The sequence below is a fragment of the Delphinus delphis genome, chromosome 8 (genome assembly GCF_949987515.2).
Source record: "Delphinus delphis chromosome 8, mDelDel1.2, whole genome shotgun sequence".
Taxonomy (NCBI): Eukaryota; Metazoa; Chordata; class Mammalia; order Artiodactyla; family Delphinidae; genus Delphinus; species Delphinus delphis.
Genome location: NC_082690.1, coordinates 39,043,809 through 39,068,619, shown reverse-complemented (window position 1 = coordinate 39,068,619; position 24,811 = coordinate 39,043,809). Strand labels below are relative to the sequence as shown.

Sequence of the window (24,811 nt, the reverse complement as noted above, 5' to 3'; positions counted from 1 at the left end):
AGGATCCTTCCATGGGTACATACTAGGATTGACTGGATAATTTTAGAATTACATATTTCTTTCTCTTAATTTGTATGCCTTTTATTTATTTTTATTGATGTTGATTTTGTTTACAACCTTCCAGAGTCATTGATCAGGCACTACATAAAATATAAATTTTATTATTGCTCCATTAATAATGCTAATAAAAAGGATAATGTCACCCATCTCTTTTGGCAGAGGGGGAAGGGACAGTGGAACCCCAGCAACATATTTCAACAATGGAGCAAGAAAATTTGATAGAATGGTTTCCCTTGCCTCCTACAAAGGCCCATCTTTCTCTCAACCTCCTTGACTCCCAAGAAGGACTGTGTAAATATGCTCAGTGAGGCTGTGTTTACCTGGCCCTGTGTTCACTCAGCCTGGTCTGCCCAAATGCCACACAGCAGGCCAGGCAAAGGTCCGCCGTGCCTGAGAATTAGGCTGTGTTTCTCCAGTATTTAGTAGTTGCTGTGCATATGGGATCTTAATACAAACTTTCTAAGCGAAGTAAAGAATATTGAAATGGGTCACATCAGCATTTCACTAGTATTAGAAGCTTCCCAGAGAATAAATTTGCCCATCAGAACTTTCTGTGATAGAGCAACAACATTGTTGGTGACTGAAAGCATGATTTCATACAAGAGAACCACTTCTGAATTTTTTAAACTATTTTTTTAACACATGAAATTACACGCGATACAAAATACTTGTCTTACAAGTTGAAATCTTTACAGTTATGGGTACAGTTACAGTAACGCAAGTAATATTAGTGCATTCACTTAGAGCAGAGTTATTTGTCTTCATTGGGCTTAACACAAAGCCAAGAATGAATTATTTGCTTAAATGACTTTCTAGTCTTCGAATTTTAAAAAAAAAAAGAAAATTACTTCTATCTCGTGTATAATGTGTCAGAATGATAAACAATGCCAACAGTTAAGTAGTCTGGTATTTCTGTAAAAGGGAAATTGTATTCCATAGCTTTTAAGTTGTAAATCCTTAAGTTTTGGTTGCATATGTCTATCAAATCGTCATTATCTCAGCTTTCAGGAAAATTACATCATCTTTGGTAATAGGCTGCCAACAAACAGAAACTATAGACTACACCATTTTTTCCAAAGAATCCTGTATTTTAATGAATAGCTGAATAAATAGACATTAATTATGAAATTCACATTAAGATAGAAGAAAATCCAAACATTTTGATTGCTCTCTCTCTTAAATTTGATAGCTACTACAAAACATACTATTTATGTTAGGGTAAAAATAAGCTGAATCACAGGAGTGTAACTGGGATGTGCTGGCAGATATATACAGTAACATGGAGGAGCCATAAAATAAAAGTGTTTATATGTACATAACTTTTTCCTTACTTTTTTGCATGGAGAAACACTGTTTTATAAAATGGGAAAACACACAGTAGACCACATGCAACAAGGACCAATACAATGTGCACAGCAGAATAATCAAACAAGACACAACTATGGGTTTAAAAAAGAATTTGGGAGCAGGAAAAAAAAAAAAAAGGAAAGTTGAAACCTGGAATGCTTTCTTATTGAGGTTTCAGAATATAAATTTGTCTAACAAGCCTCTTGATAGTTTTCAAAAGTTCCCACTTGACCACCTAGGGTTGAAGTGTAAGAGCTAAAAATAAACCATCATATGATACAAAACTTTGTATATTAGCATACAAAAGGTAACAATTTACTTTTTGTATAAAATATAACCTTTTGATAGTATATTTATTTCACATATGTATAAATATAACCCAAAGAATATGCTTTAAGTATTTCTACCAAAATATTCTTTACAAAAGTTTACAAAACAAGTAATTTATTTATATTTACAACCTAGCACAGAAAAGATTCCGGGCCAGTGATGTTGGTATTGTGTAAAAGAGAGTGCTTCTAGACATTTTAAAGATTGCAAGAGGGCTTTGCAGAACTTTCAAAATGTGTTCTTTTTAGAAAGGTATTTAAAGAGTTATTAAATGATTTCAGTTAAATATCACTTGACAATTGAATATGAGAGTGTATAACTAAAATAGCTGAAGGTAACCTGTGTTCCTCTGTAATGAGGAAAATGATAGAGATATTTTGCATACATCCCAAATCAGCACACATCTTTGCCATTTTGCAGCTGATCTGTTACACAACTCAATAGGAACTCTTTCTTTGATACAGTGCTCAGCCCTGAGGGAGAAAACCTGGATATGAAGGGCCCATCTAGCATGTGGCAATGATTCATCACATCAGGGACAGAAGAATGAGTAGACTGCTATTAATAGATCACATTCTATTTAGCTGTTCACCCAAATAATGTGTCCAAATAAGGCCAGATTATTTTTTGTCTCAATTATGCTTTCCTTCAAACCCTATGAAATAGATTTGTACACACCCGTACCCACCATCCCTGGTCTTGACCTTTTGCTTCTTATCTTCAACCAAAACATGATACCTTCTACTGTCAGCTTTGGTCTCCAAACTTCCTTTTCTTACAAATCAGTCTCTGGTCATCAAAATAAGCAGAGAGGGCCAGGCTCAATTTCACTCAGCTTGGGGACTAACCAGCAGTCATCATCACAGTAAGCAACACCCCAAGTTATTTGTGGCCAAATACATCTCCTTTATAGCAATGCCCAATGTGGTGTTTTCCCTTTTAAGTAGTGAAATCTGATGCAGACACATGTGCACTAACATTTCAGTATGATTAGGATAGATCGCGACTGAATCTAAGATTCAGAAACTGGATTTGGAAATTGGTTGTGGAAAAAAGTTGGCCATCTCTGCGTTCTTGTTTCATCACTAGACACAGCATCTTGAAGTATAGGATATGTGGGAAAACTGAAAAAGTGAGGGGATGAATCTGGGGAAGAAATTCTATAGTCCACTGGGTGTTCTCTATGTTCTCCAGTTTTCGTTTACTTAGGACACTGTTTGGTTACTCCAAACAAATCTGTAACATTTCAATCTACCCTGGAAGTTTTAGGAAACCTAAATGAAAAGACAAAGTGGAGGGATTAAACCACACTTCATATCTGTTAGAGAAAATTAAGGAATTTGTTGCTTGTTGCTTGGAACTAGTACCTCCGCATGACGTGGGGTTTAAACAAGCCAGAAGTTCTATTACTTTTCTTTCAGGGAGAAAAGGAGCTTGGGAAGCCTATTTTACACAACTAATTACACATCAACATCACAGTTCGGTTTGGATAAACTGGATACTGTGTCCTGGGGTGTAGACAGGGAAAAAGTGATCCCAATGTTTTACTTCCAGGTTTGAGATTTAAAACAAGCATTTGGACCAAAATGTTCACCGCTACAGTTACTTTCTGCTTTCCATTTTTAAGCCAAGGTATCTTCATAGAGTCCAACTAAAAGTCAACAGTTTGGCCTTTACAGAGTCCTTGTAAAATACTGCCTTTTAGTGCTTGGAGTTTGTGAATTGTCTCCCTTTTCTTCTTTAGGAGTTGTTCCCCAAGATTTCATCAAGGTTGATGTCTTTCATCCAGTCATCATTACCAGGCTCTGTCTTCAATAAAGAATCAATGAAATCAGCATCACTGTTTAGGGCAGGGCCCATGTTATCAGTCTGTTGGTTGAGAAAGTCAAAAGCTAAGTCATTACCATGGTCGGTTCCTTGAAAAGCCCTGGAACTTTGGTTGGGTGAAGGAAAACTGCCGGCTGTCAGGGATGATGGCTGGCTTATGCTTGTCCTCGACTGACTCAACCCTGTTCCTGACTGGCTCAAATTAGGCAAAATCTGTGTGCTTAGCTGATTGGGTCTGAGATTCAGACTTCTGAGTGGACCCATGTTTTGTCCATTTAACGTCTGGCTCATTTGGTTCATGGGTCTAATTTGCACTGCTGGTGTTAACTGATTAGGGGGAGCCACTGCTCTCTGGGAAAATTGCTGGCTACCTACCGCCTGTTGCAGTGACTGGTTTGGAGTATAGGCTGTAGGTGTGCCTGGGGGGAAGCGGACTCCTGTAGATTTCAGCGCTTCCTGCTGTTTGGTTGTTGCTTCTTGAGAGGCCCAGTTTGGTGCCGTTGTGTTGGATGTGATCATTACATTCGACGTTCTCTGTGCTGGCATGCTTGCCATACTATGGGTTAAGTTTGGTCTTAATTGTTGCGAATTGCCAACAGATCCAGCTCCAAAAGTGGCCACATTATTATTATTATTACTGGGCCCTAAAGTGGGTGGCCGGGGCATCAGAGGGTTGTTTTGATTTGCTATCAATTGGTTTGGGTTTCTGTGTTGGGTCAACTGATTCATTCCTGAAGTGACGCTGTATGTTCCAGGTTGATTGCAAGGCAGATTCCCATACATCCCTATGTTCTGAACTGCTGTGGATAAGGATGGCATTCTTGTCCCATGAGAAGTAGACATGAGGCTGGAATTTGGAGTTAAAATGGTGTGTGTTGAAACTGGGTTTGCCAAAACCTGGTTAGAGTTTAAACTCACTGTTGATGAGCCACCTGAGAAAAAGAAGATAATTATATTAGTTCATAACAGTAGGTTATCTCTTCTCTTATAGCGATAGCTTGTCAGCTCTGAGACTGCCTTTGGGTGTAAGAACAAATAAAGAGAAATAATCATCATAGCATATTATATAAAAGGAATAAGACAGCTTTTGGGGGGAAGTATCACCCTAAGTTACCCCTTGGTCAAGAGTTTACACATTATAGAAAGAAGACTGAAATAGAATGGTTCTATTTTTTAGGCTTTATTCTTCTGGAATCATTGAGGGGAAGTGATAGTCAATCTTCCATTTTGAATTAGCTTTACTCTGTTTCAAGACCAAAGACTACAACTTTGATTATCCAGCTGTCATGAAGTCCATGCTACTGGTCACCCCTGGGTCCAAATTAGAACATGTGGATGCACCCTATACATGGCTACTAGATTAACGGTCCAAATCTATGGCCTTGAAAATCATGTCCAATTTTCATCTGCATCCCCACTCAAGAAGCTGCCATAAGACAGGTAAATTCCCATCTCTTCAAACATCTGGAATTCAATGTAATCCATGCTCCAGTGATTATTTCCATACAGAAAGCACTCTGCTCTAGGAGGATTAGTTATTATTGCACTGTTATCCACACATCATGAACTACTTTCGCTCACGCCATTTTCTTCTCATATGATGCCCTTCTTACCTCACCAAGCCTTAGCTTTTCTTCAAAGGCTCAGGCCAAGGTCCAAGTTCCTTCATCAAGCTTTCCCTGATATTCCAGCCTCCTCTCTCAAGCTGCATTTGCTCTTTCAAGTTTTCATTTAGCATTTAGCTTCTGTATTGGGAAATACATGGAGCCTCAAAGTGCCAGCTACTTATGTTGATACCTGTAAATAAGTGATTGAATGTGGGACCACTCAATCACAGTCTGCTGAATGGGGTTCCACCTATCGGATAGTGATTAACGGACACATTGAAATCTTCCTGGCTTGAGGAGGTTAAAATCATCATGGCAAGACATCTTGAGAGGCAAAAATGGAATGCCAGAAAGATAAATAAAAGCGCCTGCTGGATGATAAGTTCCATGAGAGAAAGATTTTTTGCCTGTTTTTTTCACTGTCATATTCTCCAAGTTCAGTGGATGGTGCAAAGTAGGTATTCAATTGATATTTATTGAATGAATGAATGAGTGAATGAGAGATTGAGGCAAAGATATAACTTGGAGAAAGATACTCTTTTAAAGTACTCTCCCAGCAGAGAGGCAGGGAGGCCCAGAGAATCAGAGATACTGAGAAACAGAGAACTAGACACACATATGAGTATCAGAATGGCAGTATGTGAAGAGAGCATGGTTGCAATTATAACCCTAGCATATCCCCTACTGCTTGAGGATACCTAGCGTGGTACACACCTTGAAAGACTGAAGGCCTTGCTATTTGTTTTAAAATATGTCCCCACTAAGCTACATCCCCCTTGAAGGCAGAAACAGTCTCTTTATCTCCTTGTATCTCCAGGTTTAGCACAAGGCCCTGACTGTGTAGGGCAGTGTTTGATGAAGAGGGATCAGAGTCAGATAGGAGAAACTTGGACAATAACTCAGAGTGCACAGGCTGCTAATGAGATTAAGCAATATCAAGCTTGGTATCTGAAGGTTTCATGAGAAGAGAATTTCCATTATGGAAATGCTATGGAAAAAATTTCGAGGCTTTAAAAATCACTGCCTCTAGGGACTTCCCTGGTGGCACAGTGGTTAAGATTCCGCCTGCCAGTGCAGAGGGCTGGAATCTACCTGGTCCGGGAAGATCCCACATGTCACAGAGCAACTAAGCCCGTGCACCACAGCTACTGAGCCTGCGCTCTAGAGCCCACGAGCCACAGCTACTGAGCCTGCGTGCCACAAATACGGAAGCCTGCATGCCTACGGCCCATGCTCTGCAACAGGAGAAGCCACCGCAATGAGAAGCCTGCGTACCGCAACAAAGAGCAGCCCCCCTTGCCGCAACTAGAGAAAACCCATGCGCAGCAACGAACACCCAAGGCAGCCAAAAATAAAAATAAATAAATAAATTTATAATAAAAAAAAATCACTCCCTCTAGGTGCCCCCTATTTTAACAATATGCCTTGAGAAGGTTTATGAAGAGAGCTGTATTTTTAAACAACTAGAATAGGGAGAATTTCCATAAAGATAAAAAAATATTAATCACAGTTAATATTTAGAAGCTCTTAATTTGTGGTAGAAATTGTTCTAGGTGTTTTTCATACATCATTTTAATTTATTTTTTATTTTATTTATTTATTGTTTTGCTGTACGCGGGCCTCTCACCGTTGTGGCCTCTCCCGCTGCGGAGCACAGGCTCCAGACGCGCAGGCTCAGTGGCCATGGCTCATGGGCCCAGCCGCTCCGCGGCATGTGGGATCCTCCCGGACCGGGGCACGAACCCGTGTCCCCTGCATCGGCAGGCGGACTCTCAACCACTGCGCCACCAGGGAAGCCCCATACATCATTTTTAATATTAACATCTGGGCAAGGTGATTATTATAGTACTGAGATTGAAATAAGAAATGATAAAAGAGTTTGTGTTGTGCTTGTTTATTTCTTCTCAGAAGGCACGTGAATTACAGTGCTCTAGAGTGGTGATTCTCACCCATCTGGGGGTTAGCAGCTGGTTGCTAAGGTCACCTCCCTCAGGAAAATGCCCATATGCACTGTGGAAGAGACTTCTAGGTCCCTCCCAAATACCCAACCTCCCTGTCTTCTTTAGAAACAGAGCCTTGATTTTGCAGCAATGCGCCCAGCTGAAAAACCACATTTGCCAAACATCCTTGCTGATGGGGGGTCCATATGAATAAATTCTGGCTAAAGGCAGAAGGTACTAGGTGATGGACTTCCCTGGTGGCACAGTGGTTAAGAATACACCTGCCAAGGCAGGGGACACGGGTTCGATCCCTGGTCTGGGAAGATCCCACATGTTGCGGAGCAACTAAGCCCGTGTGCCACAACTACTGAGCCTATGTTCTAGAGCCCACAGGCCACAATTACTGAGTCCACGTGCTACAACTACTGAAGCCCATGTGCCTAGAGCCCGTGCTCTGCAACAGGAGAAGCCACCACAAGGAGAAGCCTGTGCACCACAACGAAGAGTAGCCCCTGCTCACCACAACTAGAGAAAGTCTGTGTGCAGCAACGAAGCCCCAATGCAGCCAAAATTAACGAATAAATAAATTAATTAAAAAACAAAAAGAAGTTACTAGATGAGTGTCCAAAAAAACCTACTTTAAAAAGGGAATCTGACTCATTTGGGAGGCCATTTTACCTTTTCCCATCTTTCACCTTTCTATCTGGAATATGGATATGAAGACTGGTGAGGTGGTGGCCACAAGGCAACCCTTAGGATGGAAGCTATATGCTCAAGAAGGTGGGGTAGAAAGACAAAAGAAGCCTGGATCCCTGATAACATGGTAGAGCCACCAAACCAGCCTTAGACTTCTATCCTTGGGAATCTTTTATATGAATGGGAAAAGAAAAGCACAAACATTCACCTTTAATTTTTTTTTTTTTTTTTTTTTTTTTTTTTTTTTAGCGGTACGCGGGCCTCTCACTGTTGTGGCCTCTCCCGCTGCGGAGCACAGGCTCCGGACGCGCAGGCTCAGTGGCCATGGCTCACGGGCCCAGCCGCTCCGCGGCACGTGGGATCTTCCCAGACCGGGGCACGAACCCGTGTCCCCTGCATTGGCAGGCAGACTCTCAACCACTGCGCCACCAGGGAAGCCCCCACCTTTAATTTGATATAATATTTCAGACGGCTCTTAGCTTCCCCCAAAGCCACTGATAGGCCATGATATAAGAAGCCATGTTCCAGATAATACCCATATTGTCTTTCAACCTCCTTGAGGACAGACTCAGAGAATCCTGCTTTTGCCCTGAAGCAAAGCAATCTTAGAGAGTGGAATATATATATATCCCGTTCCTAATTTTAGTGGAAAGAGGCAATCTGGTGCATTTGAAAATGTTTAAATAAATGAGAACAACATATTGATTACTACACTTAACAGGACCAGAAAATATTAATAAACAGAAATATTCACAGCCCCTCCTTCTTTAGAGAATCTCCTTTATGGCCTTAAGCAGAGAGAACTTAGGAAAATAGAGGACAAGCTTAGTTTACATGACAAGCCGCAGAGAGTTCTGGGCAGAAAGGCTCAAACAGATGCTGACTAGGGGAAGGCAGGGGTAGCAAAGGTTATGTTTAAAAGAGGTTCTTTTGGAGTTCAGAGAGTGGAAGGGAGGGATTTTAGGGGTAGTGTCTGCCACCTATGCTATATTGATACCCATTAAGAAGTTTTGCTTTATTTTTTGGGGTTTTTTTTTGTTTGTTTTTTTTAACATCTTTATTGGAGTATAATTGCTTTACAATGGTGTGTTAGTTTCTGCTGTATAATAAAGTGAATCAGCTATACGTATACATAGATCCCCACATCCCCTCCCTCTTGTGTCTCCCTTGCTCCCTCCATATCCCACCCCTCTAGGTGTTCACAAAGCACTGAGCTGATCTCCCTATTCTATGCGGCTGCTTCCCACTAGCTACCTATTTTACATTTGGTAGTGTATATATGCCAATGCCACTCTCTCCCTTCATCCCAGCTTACCCTTCCCCCTCCCCCATGTCCTCAAGTTTTTGACCCACCTCCTAGAGAAATGGAAATAAAACAAAAATAAACAAATGGGACCTAATGAAACTTCAAAGCTTTTGCACAGGAAGGGAAACCATAAACAAGATGAAAAGGCAACCCTCATAATGGGAGAAAATATTTGCAAACGAAGCAACTGACAAAGGATTAATCTCCAAAATATACAAGCAGCTCATGCAGCTCAATATCAAAAAACAAACAACGCAATCCAAAAATGGGTAGAAGACCTAAATAGACATTTCTCCAAAGAAGATATACGGATTGCAAACAAACACATGAAACGATGCTCAACATCACTAATCATTAGAGAAATGCAAATCAATGATACAATGAGGTATCACTTCACACAGGTCAGAGTGGCTATCATCAAAAAATCTACAAACAATAAATGCTGGAGAGGGTGTGGAGAAAAGGGAACCCTCTTGCTTTATATTTTAAATGCAATCCACCTTTGGTATTTTTGAAAGACTTCCTAAAGACTTAATTTGCTTTTCAATTATTTTTTGGTGATAGGGCTATTTGTCTTAGGGAGATGAGCCCAAAGGTGGAGATGAAAAGATTGGGCACTATGTAAGTTACAAATGTGACTATGAGGGAGAAATGTCTGCTTACCTTACACTATCTGGGTCAAGATATGCTGTTGGGAGGAGAATGGTTGAACCTAGCAGTTAGAAAATATTTATGCTTTTTTGACTCTCACAGGTAGTCCTGAGAGCAGTGAAATATGTGAATAAGGAACAAAAATAAGCAAGAAAAACTGATGAGTAGACTGAAATAAATTCCAGTTTGGTCTTGATCTGATAGTTATATGGGAGCTAGAGAAGGAGTCTAAGAAAGATGTTACAATTAAATATGAGATGGGGGAAGGAGGAAATACTAACAACTGAACAGTTTTCTTCTTTGCACAGTTATGATTTTTATTAATTTTTAAGAAGGCTTACCAGAATACTGAGCTGTTGGCTGCATGTTGCCCACATTTCTTCTTTGGTCTTTATAATCTGGGGGTGGCCTTGTCAAATGTCTGTTTATCTGATCTTGTGGAGCAATTTTCTCCTTGAAAACACAAATGAAAACATATTAAACAGCATTGTTACTTTCTCAGTTGTAAAAATGTATAGATTCATAAAAGTAAGAATATAAGAAAAATTTTGCAGTCATAGTTGCGAATCATGGATCTTACTTAGTTTTTATTCATGATTTGCAGTCATAGTGGTGAATCATGGACCTTATTTAGAGACAAAACTTTTCAATTTCAATTTCCTGCATGAAAGTGTAATTTCTACCTCTCTTTAACATTCAACATGTGTTTTGGGTCTTGTAACATACTCTCATTTTCTTTATTTTGCAATTAGCTTTCAGCGAGGACAAAATTTCTATGAATTCTGAGATGAGGATTTCTAGTTTTGTTTTGTAGCACAACTGATATACTTTGGTACCTATATATAATTTTGGTCCTACCAAGTGTGTAAGGTGTAGGAATAAGATTGCCAGATAAAGTGCAGGACACTCAGGCATTCTATGTTTTTATTTGCTAAATCTGGCAACCTGAGATTGGAGGAGATAACTTATCAGATACTGATATAGGCATTCTGTGCCTATTACCTATTTTTTTCCCCCTCATAAACAACCATCGAAAGTAAGTATGGTTATTCCCACCTAAAAGATAAGGAAATGGAAGCTTCCTTAGGTTAAGTAACTTGCCCAAGATCCACAGTGGTAGAACCAAAACCAAATCCTGAGTCAAAAACGTAGGCTTTCCGGCCACACAATGCAAGGGCCTCTTGCTGCTTCGTTTCTCTGCGCCCCATTCTCAGAGCCCAGAAATTTCCCAATCTCCCTTCTTTTCTTCCTTCTGGAATCAGCCACCTTTAGATCTTTAGAGTAGGTGAGTTTGGGGGCTAACAGAGGAAACAGGGGCATTCTTTTTATAGTGTCAGTGTCCTCAGACAAAGACCACCAGGAATGTAGAGGGAAGAACAAATCTGACTCCATATTAGATCTGGCCCTTTTCCTGTGCTTACTCCTGCTGGCTCTGCACCTTTTATAAAAGAATGTTGCCTACAGCCTGAAATATACATGATAGCCTATTCTCAGGGCTCTGACCTTTAAGAGTCCATTCATATAGAGATAGAAAGTTACAGAACAGAGAATAACATTTGTCTTGTTGGAGGTTTACGGGAACATCTGACTTGACCTACATGGATAGCTGCAAAAACAAAGGATTCTGACGCCAAGAAGTTTACAACGGCTAACAATGCCCCTCCCTCACCTTCCTTTAAAAGTCCTTTGCTGAAACCCTTCAAGGAGTTTGGGGTTTTTTGGGCACAAGCCACCCATCTCCTTGCAGTAAACCTTTCTCTGCTCCAAACTCTGACGTTTGGGTTTGTTTGGCCTCGCTGTGTGTAGGGCACGTGAATTTGCGTTCAGTAACAGGAACATACCTGTTGGGTTTATCACTCACTGGAGCCAGGAAGAAGGCACATCACGGGGGACCACAGGGTGTCTCAGCAGGAGTGTATTAGAAAGAACGTATTATAGGATTTGGGCTTTGGGTGATTTAGGGAGGGTCTAAGGAAGCGAGGATTTGTTCTAGGTTGTAAGCTGTCAGAAAGTGAGGTTGATTCTATGATTAAAGAATTATTTGTCACGCATTTAGCAAAAGAGGGGAATTTTTCCTATTTTGTGAGTTGCACAGTGACCTTGTTTATGTCTGTTTTTAGACAAAATTATGAAGTGGCCTTCTTTTGTCTCATTTTATCATGGCCTCAGAGCAATCCTATCTGAGCTTAGTGTTCTGTAAAATTGTTTACATCCAACAGAGAACAAAATAGCCTGGCTGTGAGTGTGGTATCAGTTCTGGACATCAGGAGATTCTTTTTTTGTTTCTCAGTATGGATCAGGAAGTTTTTAGAATGGCTTCACTGAAACTTTGCATGAACCCCAAAGCAACCCCCTTTTTCGAAGATAAAAATAATTGGCATAGGTATACAGAGAACAATATAATTATAGAAAAGTCAATAAATAGAAAAGAAAACCTTGTAACAGATGGGTTAATTAGATGGAAGCCAAATGTGGGCTGCCCAATTTAGAACCCACTTAAACCATGTATTTCTCAGTTTCCCAACAAATTCCAAACCTTCTAAGTAGAATAAATCTACTATAAAGGAAAAAAAGTGGCTTTCAAACAACAACAAACCAAATTCAAATTCTTGTTTCTAAGGAAAAAGACTTGAAAGACTCACAGGGATTTGGGGGCATCAAGTAATTCATATAAAACACAATTTTGATGAGCTAAGTGTAAATGAATCAGAAGCATATGGATTAGATTTCTTTTAAATATGGGTTTACAAATTAAGGGAAAAAGTGGTTGGTGAAACTCTTTCTGGTTTTGCCCAAACCCTAAATGTTTAAGAAACAGCTTTGAGATGTTCCATGAACCCAAATGTGGCAATATGCAACCATTCCTGCTGTAAACTATTGTGCAAGCTGACAGTTTTGATTTTTATGCCAACATGGGACTTTCTGAAATCTTCTCTTTTTCAAAAGCGTCTATCATATTTTCCTATGCAATGAGGTGTTTCTGTTGTTTCTAGTGTAGAAAACAGAATTCACGCATGTGTGTGAGTGATAATCAGGCCCTTGCTGCTCCATGAAAGACTAGATTTCAAATCCGGATTTATTTTTACATACGTTCAATCTACTTATTGACTTTTTATTCTCCTGAGGGGTTATTTAGGTTGTTCGAAGTGTTAACATACACAGCTCTGGAAACTTGAGTTTCTTAAAGTACTCGTTCACAAATGAGTTAGAGTTAATGGCCTTGCGCATGGACAAGAACTGCCATGCTGTCACTTTGTGCTGAGGGGCAGCAAAGAGCAGACTTCAACACTGAATGGAGACGGCTGCATTTGCCAGAGAAGGACATCCCCATTCTACGCAAGTGTAAACTCACAGGCCATCCCTGAGGTTGCTTCTGTGCAACATGAAATTTAACTTCACAACCAATGTCTCATGATAACCCATATCTTGGACCCAAAAAGCTAATATAGAAATAATCTTCTGTTGCCCACATCTGTTCTGCTTCAGTTTCGCTATCTCAAAATGTAAAATACGGATAATTTTAGGACCTTTCTCATACTCCTATTGTAAGGATTAATCCTTTACCGTAAAAGCGCAGCATGGTGCTTGGCACATAGTAGGTGCACAAAACGTGTTGGTAATTATGATGTCCATTGTAACAAGTACTACTCATCTCTCTTCTTTGTGCTTCATTGGTGGGAAGATAATAGAAAGTACGGGATAATACGCTTTCATGAGAAAATGTCTCAATTTAGGAGCCTATGTGGCCTTGCCAACTGACTGCAAATGACTACAAAACATATGCTAATGTAAAGTGGCATCAAAGACTGTTTCTTCCTGGATATGCTAAAAAGCACAGGCACCCTCAATGTCCGCCAAACAAAAAGAAATGTGAATGGTTTATAAAAATCACAAAAACAGCAGCCTCATTCTCATTCATCTCTCACAGCTTAGCTACTGCCCTTTGCACCTGTCCCAGCGGTGACTCAACTGGGACTCCATGGGAGTTAGGACAGTGCCAGTACAGGACCCTCATGGAATGTTTCCTCGCCTTTTAATGAGAGCTGAAAATCCAGAAATTCAACCTCTGCCTGTTACAAGTCAACAAATTAGTAGTGTTGATGGGAATGATGGAAGTGTACCCAGTAAGCCAATCTTAGATTGTATGTTTTTCTCTTCTACTGCCCTTGTTTCTTAGCTATTTTGTTTATGAAGATCATAAAAAGGGAGGGAGTGGGTAGGAGGAGTGGAGATTTCAAAACTATGACTTATAGTAGAAATTAGTTGTGTCACTTAGCAATCCAGTCAGTGGTTCCCCTACAACTTAGGGCAACATTCGAGGTCACCTATAAGTTTATTTCTCACTATTCCTTGTTCAAGATCAAATAAGTTTATTTCTCACTATTTCTTCTCACGTGCTCTGGATTCCAAACTTAATTCCATTTGTCATTCCTTAAAAAACAAAGGATTGTTATGATTTGTACTTTTCACTATGCATTAAATATTTCATCATACAATCTCAGACTAACCAACTAATACACACCCAGGCTATACCTTTCGGTCTCTGGCCCACTTTCCAGCTAGAATGGTGGACCACTCTATCCATCAGAATCCTACAGTCCTTCAAAGTCAAAGTCAAATTTTATCTCTTCTGGGAGACTATCCTCAATCTCTCCAAGCTGGATTTTATCTTTCCCTCCGTTACATTTTCCCTCGCTATGTTTATACCTTTATTATAATGCAAATCAAATCTGAATCTAGTGCTTCCTTGTTTCAAATGCTTTAAAGTCCTCTCCATTGCTTTTCTTTTTTTTGTTTTTGTTTTTGGCCACACTGTGCAGCTTGCAGGGATCTTAGTTCCCTGATGAGGGATTGAACTGGGGCCCCCAGCAGTGGAAGTGCAGAGTCCTAACCACTGGACCTCCAGGGAATTCCCTTCCATTGCTTTTCAACAATATAAATTCTGATTTAGCAAGCCTTATCCTCTGGTCTCTGATCTCTGGCCTCCTAGCCTTTCACTTCCCTATCCTTGTGCACGTGACATGCCTCAGCAAATGTAATATGTAGTATACTTTATTGTCCCTGAGTCTTTGAATATGCTGGTTCTTCTGGCTGGACCCTCCCCGGTTCTTCCCTCCATCTCCTACTTCACCTTCAGATCTTCAGTAGATACAACTTCCTCTCTGAAACCACTTCTGGTAATCCCACATCACAGCATTTAATCACATGTATTACAATTGCCTATTTATTTGACATCCCCAGAGGGCTCTAAGCTCCTTAAAGACAAAGACAGGGTTGTCTTGTTTATGGCTGTATTTCCATTGTAAATTAGTAAATATTTACTGAATGAATTATACGCTTATCACACCCTGGGTTTCTGACTCTTACTGCAAAGCTCCTTGAATATAAATTTATTTATTTTTTAATTTTATTTTCTGTGTACCTTGGCTCTATCAACCTGGAGATGGTTAACTTTGCCTCTTTCTTCTTTCATTTGGCCAAATAGTTTGAAGGGAAAGAATAAAATTTGGAGAAAAGGCTTTGGTCTTATGAGGCAGGAAGGGTTTGGAGCAGTTGTTGAATGTATGAGTTTGAGAATATAGAAGGGACAAGCAGATAAATAGTGAAGTAGGGTTAATGCTTGGGTAATGTGTGGGAAATAATGACCTTGCCCTTAAGGTAAGGCCACTTAAATGTGGTGAAAGTGGGAAATACATTTTCGGTTTCCTTAAAAAACATCTACTATTCTGAGATGCTTGTATTTTGGAGGCCAAATTTTAAGTTTTGAAACTCCACACTGGCTTTTAAAGTTGCTTTAAAACCCTTTCACCTCTAGAATCAGTTTGGATTTGAGTTGATTAAAGTTTTGTCCCCTATTTTCTGCCCCTTGGGGCTATGGGAGAAGACTGGTTTCCTGTGTCTGATACCAATGCCCATGTTGGTGGCTCTAAACATTCCTGGGCTGGGCAGGGCTAGTCAGCCCAGGTCCTATGCATTCCAACTGTCCAGCAGCTGGTAAATCAAGTTGTTTTTTTTTTTTTTTTTCCTGCAGCACTTTACATGTATAGATTTAGCCTCTCTTACAGCCAGGACACCCTGGTGGCTGTCCCGTAGGTGGACACAGAGACAAGCACAGTAAGTAGAAATGGAAAATAATGAATTCCCTCTGTTGGGCCAATAGGTATGTGCAGTAGAAATTGGGAGAAAGTTTTACCGTGTCAACAAGCATCTGCTGCTGGAGGAGAAGCTGCTGTTTCTGCTCCATGATCTGCCTCTGTAGAGTCTGTTTCTTTCCCATCAATTGCTGATTCAACAGTGATTGCTGGGAGTTCATGTAACCACTTCCAGTGTTTGGATTTGAGCAGGGGTTGGGACTTGGACTGGGGCCTGTGTTCTGGCCTACCACAGAGTGTTGATCCTAAAAAAGAGAAGGGGAGGGGGTGGAAAGCTACTGTGAATTAAAAGAAAAAAAAAAAAACTTGCGCAAAGATCATAAGCTTAGATTCCAAACATTTTTCAACTTGTTAAGATCAAACGTGGTTAATGGGTTGGAGATCAGAGAATTGCTTTTTAAATGTAGAAGAAATAATTGCATATCACAGCAACCAAAGCAGCTGGTTTAATGACATTAGGGTACTGGAAAAGCTCCCACGTGACTCTGACGGTGGAACCTCCGCATTCCAGAAGGTATTTATGGCACGTCAAAGAAAATTACCATGAAAACATATGGCAAACCTCTGAATTGCTCAGGAACAAACACATCATAAAGTAACAAGTTCTTCCTTTTCCCTAAGGTTAGCCCATATCATTGCTGATCCTGCAATGAAAATCGTTTCAATTCATGTGTTTAAAAGTTGAATAACCATTTTGGACATAAGGGGCCTAGCTTTCTGTGATAAGGTAGGAAGACCTGTGAGTTTCTGTTTCACAAACACTGAAACTTGTTAGGGACTTCACCTTTCAGAGACTTGTTAATTTTGCTCCCTGGTCAGTAAGTTGGGAATCTTAGTGCATTAATCAGTAAAAGAACACCAACTGACAATAAGGAAGTATTGGTCAAAGACTCACAATTGTGTGTTAAATAATATTGGGTATTGGTGAATTGCCATTCTAATTTGAGGTCTCTACCAATGTTTAGGCATTGACAGGTCAGCACCCTGCAGGGCAGAAAGCTAAACCCAGCCAGGTGCTTTCACTAATTCCCAACTGGTGTGTTTAGGATTGAGCTGTGCACTGTTGGGGTTACAAGAAAACTAGAAAACACAGTCCTCATTTTGGAGAATTTATCATCTAATTAAGGAAGAAATGACATGCTTACATGTAAAATACAAGAAATACAGAATCAAGTTTTAGATTAAATGATACAAGTACTAAATGAAAGATCCTCCCACTTTGATGATACTCATCTAGGAAGAAGATACCCAGGTGGGCCTTGCTCCAGAAATTCTGAGGCCACAGATCAGGTACCTACTCAGGTGATTCTAATGCTCATTGATCCAGGGAATGCTCTTTGAGAAACGCTAGCTATATGGGAGAAATGAAATCCGACTTTCATTCCCAGCTGGACTGTGTGAGGTTACAAGACGTTAAAAAGATAAAGCAACTCCCATGATGCCTGATGAGCAGTAAATAGTAGGTACTCCACTTGTGGACTTGCCTTCTCTTTCTTTAGTATCTGCTGAACTACAAAAAAAAAAAAAAAAAGCCACCAGTTCAAAGCCTGTGGATGCAGGAAACATGTTCTTGCTTTAATAATCCCTGGGGCTACAGAGCTCACCAACTGCCACAAGGAAAAGGGATACAAAATAATCCTAAAATGACCATGCACTGAGGTTTGTTACAGGCCAGTCATTGGGCTTAGCACTTTATGTGATTAATATCATTTCGTCCTCCTAACAGAACAATGAGACAATGAGCAAGGACTATTATTTTCATCCTAATTTTGCAGATGAGAAACCTGCCTCAGAGAGATCACTTAGCTGTAAGTAGTTGAGGAAGATTTGAAGTCAGGCCTGTCTGACTCCAGAACTCCAGTTCTCAATCACCGTCCTCTATTGTCTCTCAGTTGAGACAGGAAGAGTTGGGGAGAAAAAGCTTCCTACTGTAAATCTGGGTCAACCCATCTGTCCATGCAGTAAATGTGTACTGAGCACTGTTCTAAGGGGTCACCCTCAATCAGGCGCCTGGAAGGGAGTGTTTTAGGGAGAAGGGCAGAGGTGTGGGGATGGGGAGGGGGTGGTCCTTCTCACCAGTTAATGAAAAATAATTAGAGTCAGCTCTGAGGTAGGAACATCCTCTGAGCAGCTGAAAGGAACTATCCCTAACACATCTGCACTCAATGCCCAGTCAGATCTGTCAGCTTTAAATCCATCATGGCTCTTGGGAAAGATTTCACCCCACATGTCCTACAAGCCACCAGCACTCTCTCTTGGAGTGTGCTTCTTTCATCTGGGTTAGGGGCTCAGCTCAGGGCCCTGATACTTTGTTCTGTGCTGTGCTATTTTTTATTTCTTAATATCCAATTATTTGTTATATAGAGCAACCAATATAGATTTATGAAGTATTGTGTCTTAATTTCCTCATGTGTAAAATGAATGTAATTACATTCGTGACATAAAATTAGGCCAGGTGAAATTTAGAACAGTTCTAGGCACTTAGTACGTTCTAGATAAATTTTAGCAATTAATATTTTTCTTACTTATCTTTGTATTATTTTGTGTATGGCAGAGATATTTTAGAAACAATTATTTCTGTGAAGGAGCTTATGGTGTAAGTGTACTTGACTGCACATGTGGTATGTTTGGCTCCCATCATATTTTAAACACAGGTAGGCCCTTGTGCTCTCTAGTTGGCCACAGTCCCCACTATTCCTCATTTTATTATACCCACCCTTTTCCCTCATTTCTATTACTTGCTTGGTCCATGTAGGCATTTGAAGTTAAGATCTCTGGCTTATATTTTAATTTAATTTAATTTTTTTTTTGCGGTACGCTGGCCTCTCACTGTTGTGGCCTCTCCCGTTGCGGAGCACAGGCTCCGGACGCGCAGGCTCAGCGGCCATGGATCATGGGCCCAGCCGCTCCACGGCATGTGGGATCCTCCTGGACTGGGGCACGAACCCACATCCCCTGCAACGGCAGGCGGGCTCTCAACCACTGCGCTACCAGGGAAGCCCTCTGGCTTATATTTTAAAGATGACATACAGATGGCCAAAAGGCACATGAAAAGATGCTCAACATTGCTAATTATTAGAGAACTGCAAATCAAAACTAAAAAGAGGTATCATCTCACACTGGTCAGAATGGCCATCATCAAAAAGTCTACAAATAATAAATGCTGGAGAGGGTGTGGAGAAAAGGGAACCCTCTACACTGTTGGGAATGTAAATTGGTGCAGCCACTATGGAGAACAGTATGGAGGTTCCTTAAAAAAATAAAAATAGAGCTACCATATGATCCAGCAATCCCACTCCTGGGCATATATCTGGAAAAGGTGAAAACTCTAATTCAAAAAGATATATGCACCCCAATGTTCATAGCAGCACTATTTACAATAGCCAAAACATGGAAGCAACCTAAGTGCCCATCGACAGATGAATGGATACAGAAGATGTGACACATACACACACGCGTGCGCGCACACACACACACACACACACACACACACACAGTGTAATATTACTCAGCCATAAAAAAGAATGAAATAATGCCATTTGCAGCAACATGGATGGACCTAGAGATCAGGTAAGTCAGACAGAGAAAGACAAATATCATATATCACTTATATGTGGAATCTAAAAAATGATACAAATGAACTTATTTACAAAACAGAAACAGATTCACAGACAGAAAACAAACTTATGGTTACCAAAGGGGAAAGGGGGTGGGATAAGGGATAAATTAGGAGTCTGGGATCAGCAGATACACACTACTATACATAAAATAAAACAACAAGGTCCTACTGTAGGCACAAGGAACTATATTCAATATCTTGTAATAAACTATAATGGTTTATATAATATCTTGTATAAACTATATATATATAACTGAATCACTTTGCTGTACACCAGAAACTAACACAACATTGTAAATCAACTACAATTAAAAAAAGAATCTCTGGGGCTTCCCTGGTGGCGCAGTGGTTGGGAGTCCGCCTGCCGATGCAGGGGACACGGGTTCGTGCCGCGGTCCGGGAGGATCCCACATGCCGCGGAGCGGCTGCGCCCGTGAGCCATGGCCGCTGAGCCTGCGCGTCCGGAGCCTGTGCTCCGCAGCGGGAGAGGCCGCAGCGGTGAGAGGCACGCATACCGCAAAAAAAAAAAAAAAAAAAAGAATCTCTGGCTTATAAGATACACACATCACAAAGCCCATGGACACACTCACTCAAAGTGACTGCATTAAAAAGCAATGCATAGTCATTTCCATTAGGTGGTATGATACCTACCAGTGCCTTAGGATTAAAATCCACAGCTCCTAATGGCTCGTCTAGTCACCCATGTATCCATCCATCCATTAATAAATTTGATAAATTTTACGGAATATCTACTATGTGACAGGCAGTTTTCTATTTTCTAAAGATCAAAAAAGTATTTACAAAGGGGAAGAATGAAGAGAAAGAAAAGAGGTGACAGAATGCTTACTTTGGCAGAATCAGTGAACATCATCAAAAATAATTTCCAGTGAAATCTGCAAAACTACCCTCTGCTAAGATTTATAAAAGACCTGCATGCCAAGAAAATGTAACTCTGTCTTTCTCTCTCTAATCAAACAGATGGACCGTACTAAATTTAGTTTCATTCCTTTACAATACCAACAGATATTAAAATAAGAGATAAGTTCTCTTTTCGAATTTTGTAGATTTTCAAACCTTGTAGTTTTTAGCCCATGGGCCCTACCATGTACTCTACCATACACATTCTTTCCACTCATGATGGAAGTAATATTTGGCTGCTGATACATTTTTTTGCCCTTATGTTAGCTGTGAAACACAAAACACCTCCTTACACAGGCTTGCTGTCATTGCCAAGATGTTGTGCAAACTTTAGTACATAAAATATTTTGAAAGAAAAATATGCTCCCATGCGTTGGCTTTGATTTCCATATTCAGCCTCACTCTTTGCCTTACACTCAGCCCATGTAGAACTTGACTTAATAGAAATCATCTGTTTCTCCCTCAACACTCATTTTCTCCTCAATTGCTTGTGAAGGCCATGGTAAAAATGGCACATCCTCAGCTCGTAGATGAAAGAGTGTGTGTGTGTGTGTGTGTGTGTGTGTGTTTGTGTGTGTGTGTGTGTGGTTGTGAATGAATTAGGCTACTTTTATATGCTAGAAAACTCAGATTTCTAGAGTCTCTTTCAAATCATGAACTTAAATGATCTTTCATTTTGTGTTTTTTTTTTCTGTTTCTACCAATAAATTACGGTATTTGATGCTAACGTACAAAACAGGCTTCTGATCCTATCATCCTGGGATTTAATATAAATTTACATTTAATATGCACTTATAGATAGTTTTCCACATCTATGTGAGTGTGTGTGTATGTGTGTGATGTGTATTTAAGATTTTGAAGTTCTTTTATAGTATTGGCTAAGCCACTGAGTTAGGGTAGTATGCCAAGTGCTTAAATATGATTAAACCTTCTTAATCCTTGTTTTAATCCAGCACAAGACTGCTAGACCAATGAAAGCATTTCTATATCTTTTTAATAAAATTCTGCCAATAATCAAACTATATCTTTAGAATTATTATCTTCACTCTACCCTTAATCATTCATTCAACAGATATTTGTTGAGCATCTATTGGGTTCGCCAAAAAGTTCATTGGGTTAGTGAATACATTGTTCAATAAAATTCTTGGTGAAAATGAAAAATGTGTCTTTTATTTTTACTTCAAATCAAATGAACTTTTTGGCCATCCCAATATTATACATCATGCATTCTTCAGGCCTTAGGGATCAAAGACCACTCAGCCTGCTGGAAAACTCTGCAGCATGTCTATACTTCCAAGTTTTCCAACTGGACTATGGATGGGAAATTTATTTTCCAGAATGGTCTCAAGGAGGTTAGAAGACCATCTGGTAAATCATGTATACGATGACCAAACCTTTTAGCTGGATAAATCAAAACATGCTCACAAGTGAGTGGCAGTGTGTAAGGTTGATTTACATTTATAGGAAGCTGGATGCATATTTTAATGTATGGAAAATATGGTAAACGAATGCTTTCCCAAATGTGTTACTTTGTTGACTTAAGAGCTTGTTCATGGATCAGCACAGGAAGTACTAACTTAACAAGATCACAAACCATGTCTCTAAAATTTGGCAGAAAATTAAGGGAACTCTTTAAAATGGAAAACCCTTTTCCTTAGAGGACAAATCACCTGTCCTCCTTATCACCTACATTTCTCTTAAAGCCATTTTTAAGTCCTTTTGAAAAGAATGTCCAAATTAAAAATTAGAACCAAACCTCATTATTCTAGCCTTAACAGTGAATTCACCAATACCCTTTTCTTTAAAATTTCAGGCATAAATATTTAAAGAAAGAGTATGTATGAAGAAAACCTTGTGAATCTCAGTAACAAACACCAGAGTGAAGGCCTGGCCCCTAGGTCTGACTTTGATAAAATGGCTCTGTAAATCATGGTCAATATGTGAGATATCTTATTAAAAAATGTTAACTAATAAAAATGCTAGGATTGCCTGTTTCATTTTAATGGAATGTGAGTGTTCTGTGAAGTAGGTTGATTTCAGCAAAAGGTAAAATGGGGTCCCATTAGACATGTCCTAAAGCAGCAAACAAAAATATCCCTGGTTTCACTGAAGTATGTTGAAATATTAATACTCACTGAATTCAGTCAGTTTTACTATTAAAGCAGTTTTGTGGGCTGAACAGTGACATAGAAAGTTTCACAAAGCAAGCAGTTATCAGACAAGTATTGTTCTCTTAATATTAAAAAAAAAACCTCTAAAAAATATTTGTCTTGTTTTGGGCATCTGGGTAAAATGGCTCTCTGTTTCTCTTATTTTGGAAGGGGAATATATAATGATTTTTTTCCCCACAAAAATGAAGTAATGTAAGTTACTTGGGATCCCTGAGAGTGTTTTGGCGTGGAATGACTGCCCTTTCTTTTTCTTGGCTTCCAGAGCTAGGCATCTGCAATTTGCAAAACAAATTCAAGATAAAGTACCCAGCTGGGCAAGTCTGTACAGTAGATCTCACAAACTGATTTGCTATTCAGTCTTTCTCCCCCTCCCCCCAGCTTGTCTCTTTCCCTCTTTTCTTCTTTCCCTGTCTCCATGAACTAACTGCTCAACTGTTCCTCCAGGCTATGCATCTTCTGAACTGTCTGCTTATGAAGCCATTTATTTATCTCTATGCCTGAGAAGCAAGTTGCCTTAGCTGTTTCAGATTCCCTACAAGATGGCAGGCCCACTTCAGTTATTTATCTGGGGCATATGGATGGTGAGGTGGCTGGGAGTGGCTGACACACAGCAACAGTAATGACAGCGACAACAAAACAATGATCAGGAAATCATCCAGGAAACAACTTTTACACAGAAAGACTGAAGGGACAAAACACTGCTGTCTTCAGATTTCCAGTCATTTATTTATTTATCTATTTTTTTTCCAGTCATTTATTTCAAGGGTCATTAAACTATGACATGACCAGTCAAATCCAACTTGCTACCTTTTTTGGTAAATAAAATTTGATTGGAACATAGCCACACACATTCATTTATATATTGTCTGTGGCTGCTTCCCCGCTACGACAGAGTTGAATAGCTGTGACAGAGACGTTATGACCCACAAGCCTAAAATATTTACTATCTGGCCCTCTATGGAAAAAAATGTTCTGACCCTTGCTCTATTTGGCTGTACTAGCCAAGTCAGGCTAAGTACTTTGGTCTTTTACATTAAATTGATAAAATGCCTCAGAGAAAGTACCCAGCAATCCTTGGAAGGAACAGGCAAGTTGAGAATAAAAAATATCTATAATGACATCTGTTCACAATAGCCCTTCACTCCAGCCACCATTACAAACAGCAGAAACTGAAAAGCAACTTACACATCTTTTATCCAACTGCATTTAACAGTTGAAGACACTGCCCAGAAACGTTAAGGAATTGACTTGTACAAAATCACAAAACCTAACGAAAAGATGAAGAACCATCCAAATCCAGGAAAATACATTAAGGAGAAATGAATGGAATAAAGTCTATTTGCTTGAGAGAATTATAGCTTGTCTGATAGAACTGGCTTGTGGGGGTGAGGGGGGTAGGGGAGATGTTGAAACGTAGAATATGCAAACACAGAAGGATGTATTTAGATTAGTATTTTCTTTATCCTTTGCAACTCCGAACAGTAGCTGCTTTTCTCATCTATTTAATAGGACGTTTTTCTTCGCTTGCTCAGAACATTCTCCTCCACCCTGCAGGGAAACCCTGATCATATGTTAATAATCTGTTTGGTTCAAATGATTAGAATGAGTTTGTGGTCACTGTAGAGTTCATCCTTCAGAGGTTACCTAATTTTCAAGTCACCAGGACACTGTGTCTATTCTTAGCCTCTGGGGTGGACACTTGTTATGGGTTGGCACAGAAGAACAGTTCCATGAGCGAGGAAGCAGCATTTAGGTGGGAGAGTGGCCAGGAACAAAACGTCAGTGGGTCAGGGTGGAGTGGGAAGACTTTGGTAACTTAGGGGAAGGAATGAGAAATTTCTCTTAAAAGAAAACTTTTCAACTTTAGAAGGGCCCTTTGTGGCAGACCTGAAATTTCTGCTCTGTAAGTTAGCTTTTTGCTTTCTGCCCCTAGAGCAGTGGTTTCAAACTTGTCGTTGGATAACGGTGCCTTTTGAGGATTTCACAAAGCTATGGATTCTGTCTCTTCTCCCCTCCCCTCAAGTACACATACAACTAACAATTTTGTTTACAATTTCAGGGAGCTTACAAATCTTCTAAACATGCATAGACCATCAACAGACCTCAGGTTGAGAACTCCACCTCCCGTCATTCAAAGGTTAGTGTTAATGAAAGAAATGAAATGATTTTCTCCTTGAGTACATCCTC

General features: G+C 39.9%; 1 protein-coding gene across 1 annotated transcript in view; it reads right to left on the bottom strand.

The window, feature by feature from the left end:
- Positions 1-471: 471 nt before the first annotated feature.
- Positions 472-24,811, bottom strand: part of MAML2 (mastermind like transcriptional coactivator 2) — a 362,167-nt gene continuing 337,827 nt past the window's right edge. The window contains exons 3-5 of the mRNA XM_060018075.1: positions 15,958-16,161; positions 10,106-10,217; positions 472-4,496 (exon numbers count right to left, since the gene is read on the bottom strand). Coding sequence (XP_059874058.1) covers positions 3,478-4,496; positions 10,106-10,217; positions 15,958-16,161 — 1,335 coding nt within the window. The 3' untranslated portion in view covers positions 472-3,477. The remainder of the gene's footprint in view (positions 4,497-10,105; positions 10,218-15,957; positions 16,162-24,811) is intronic.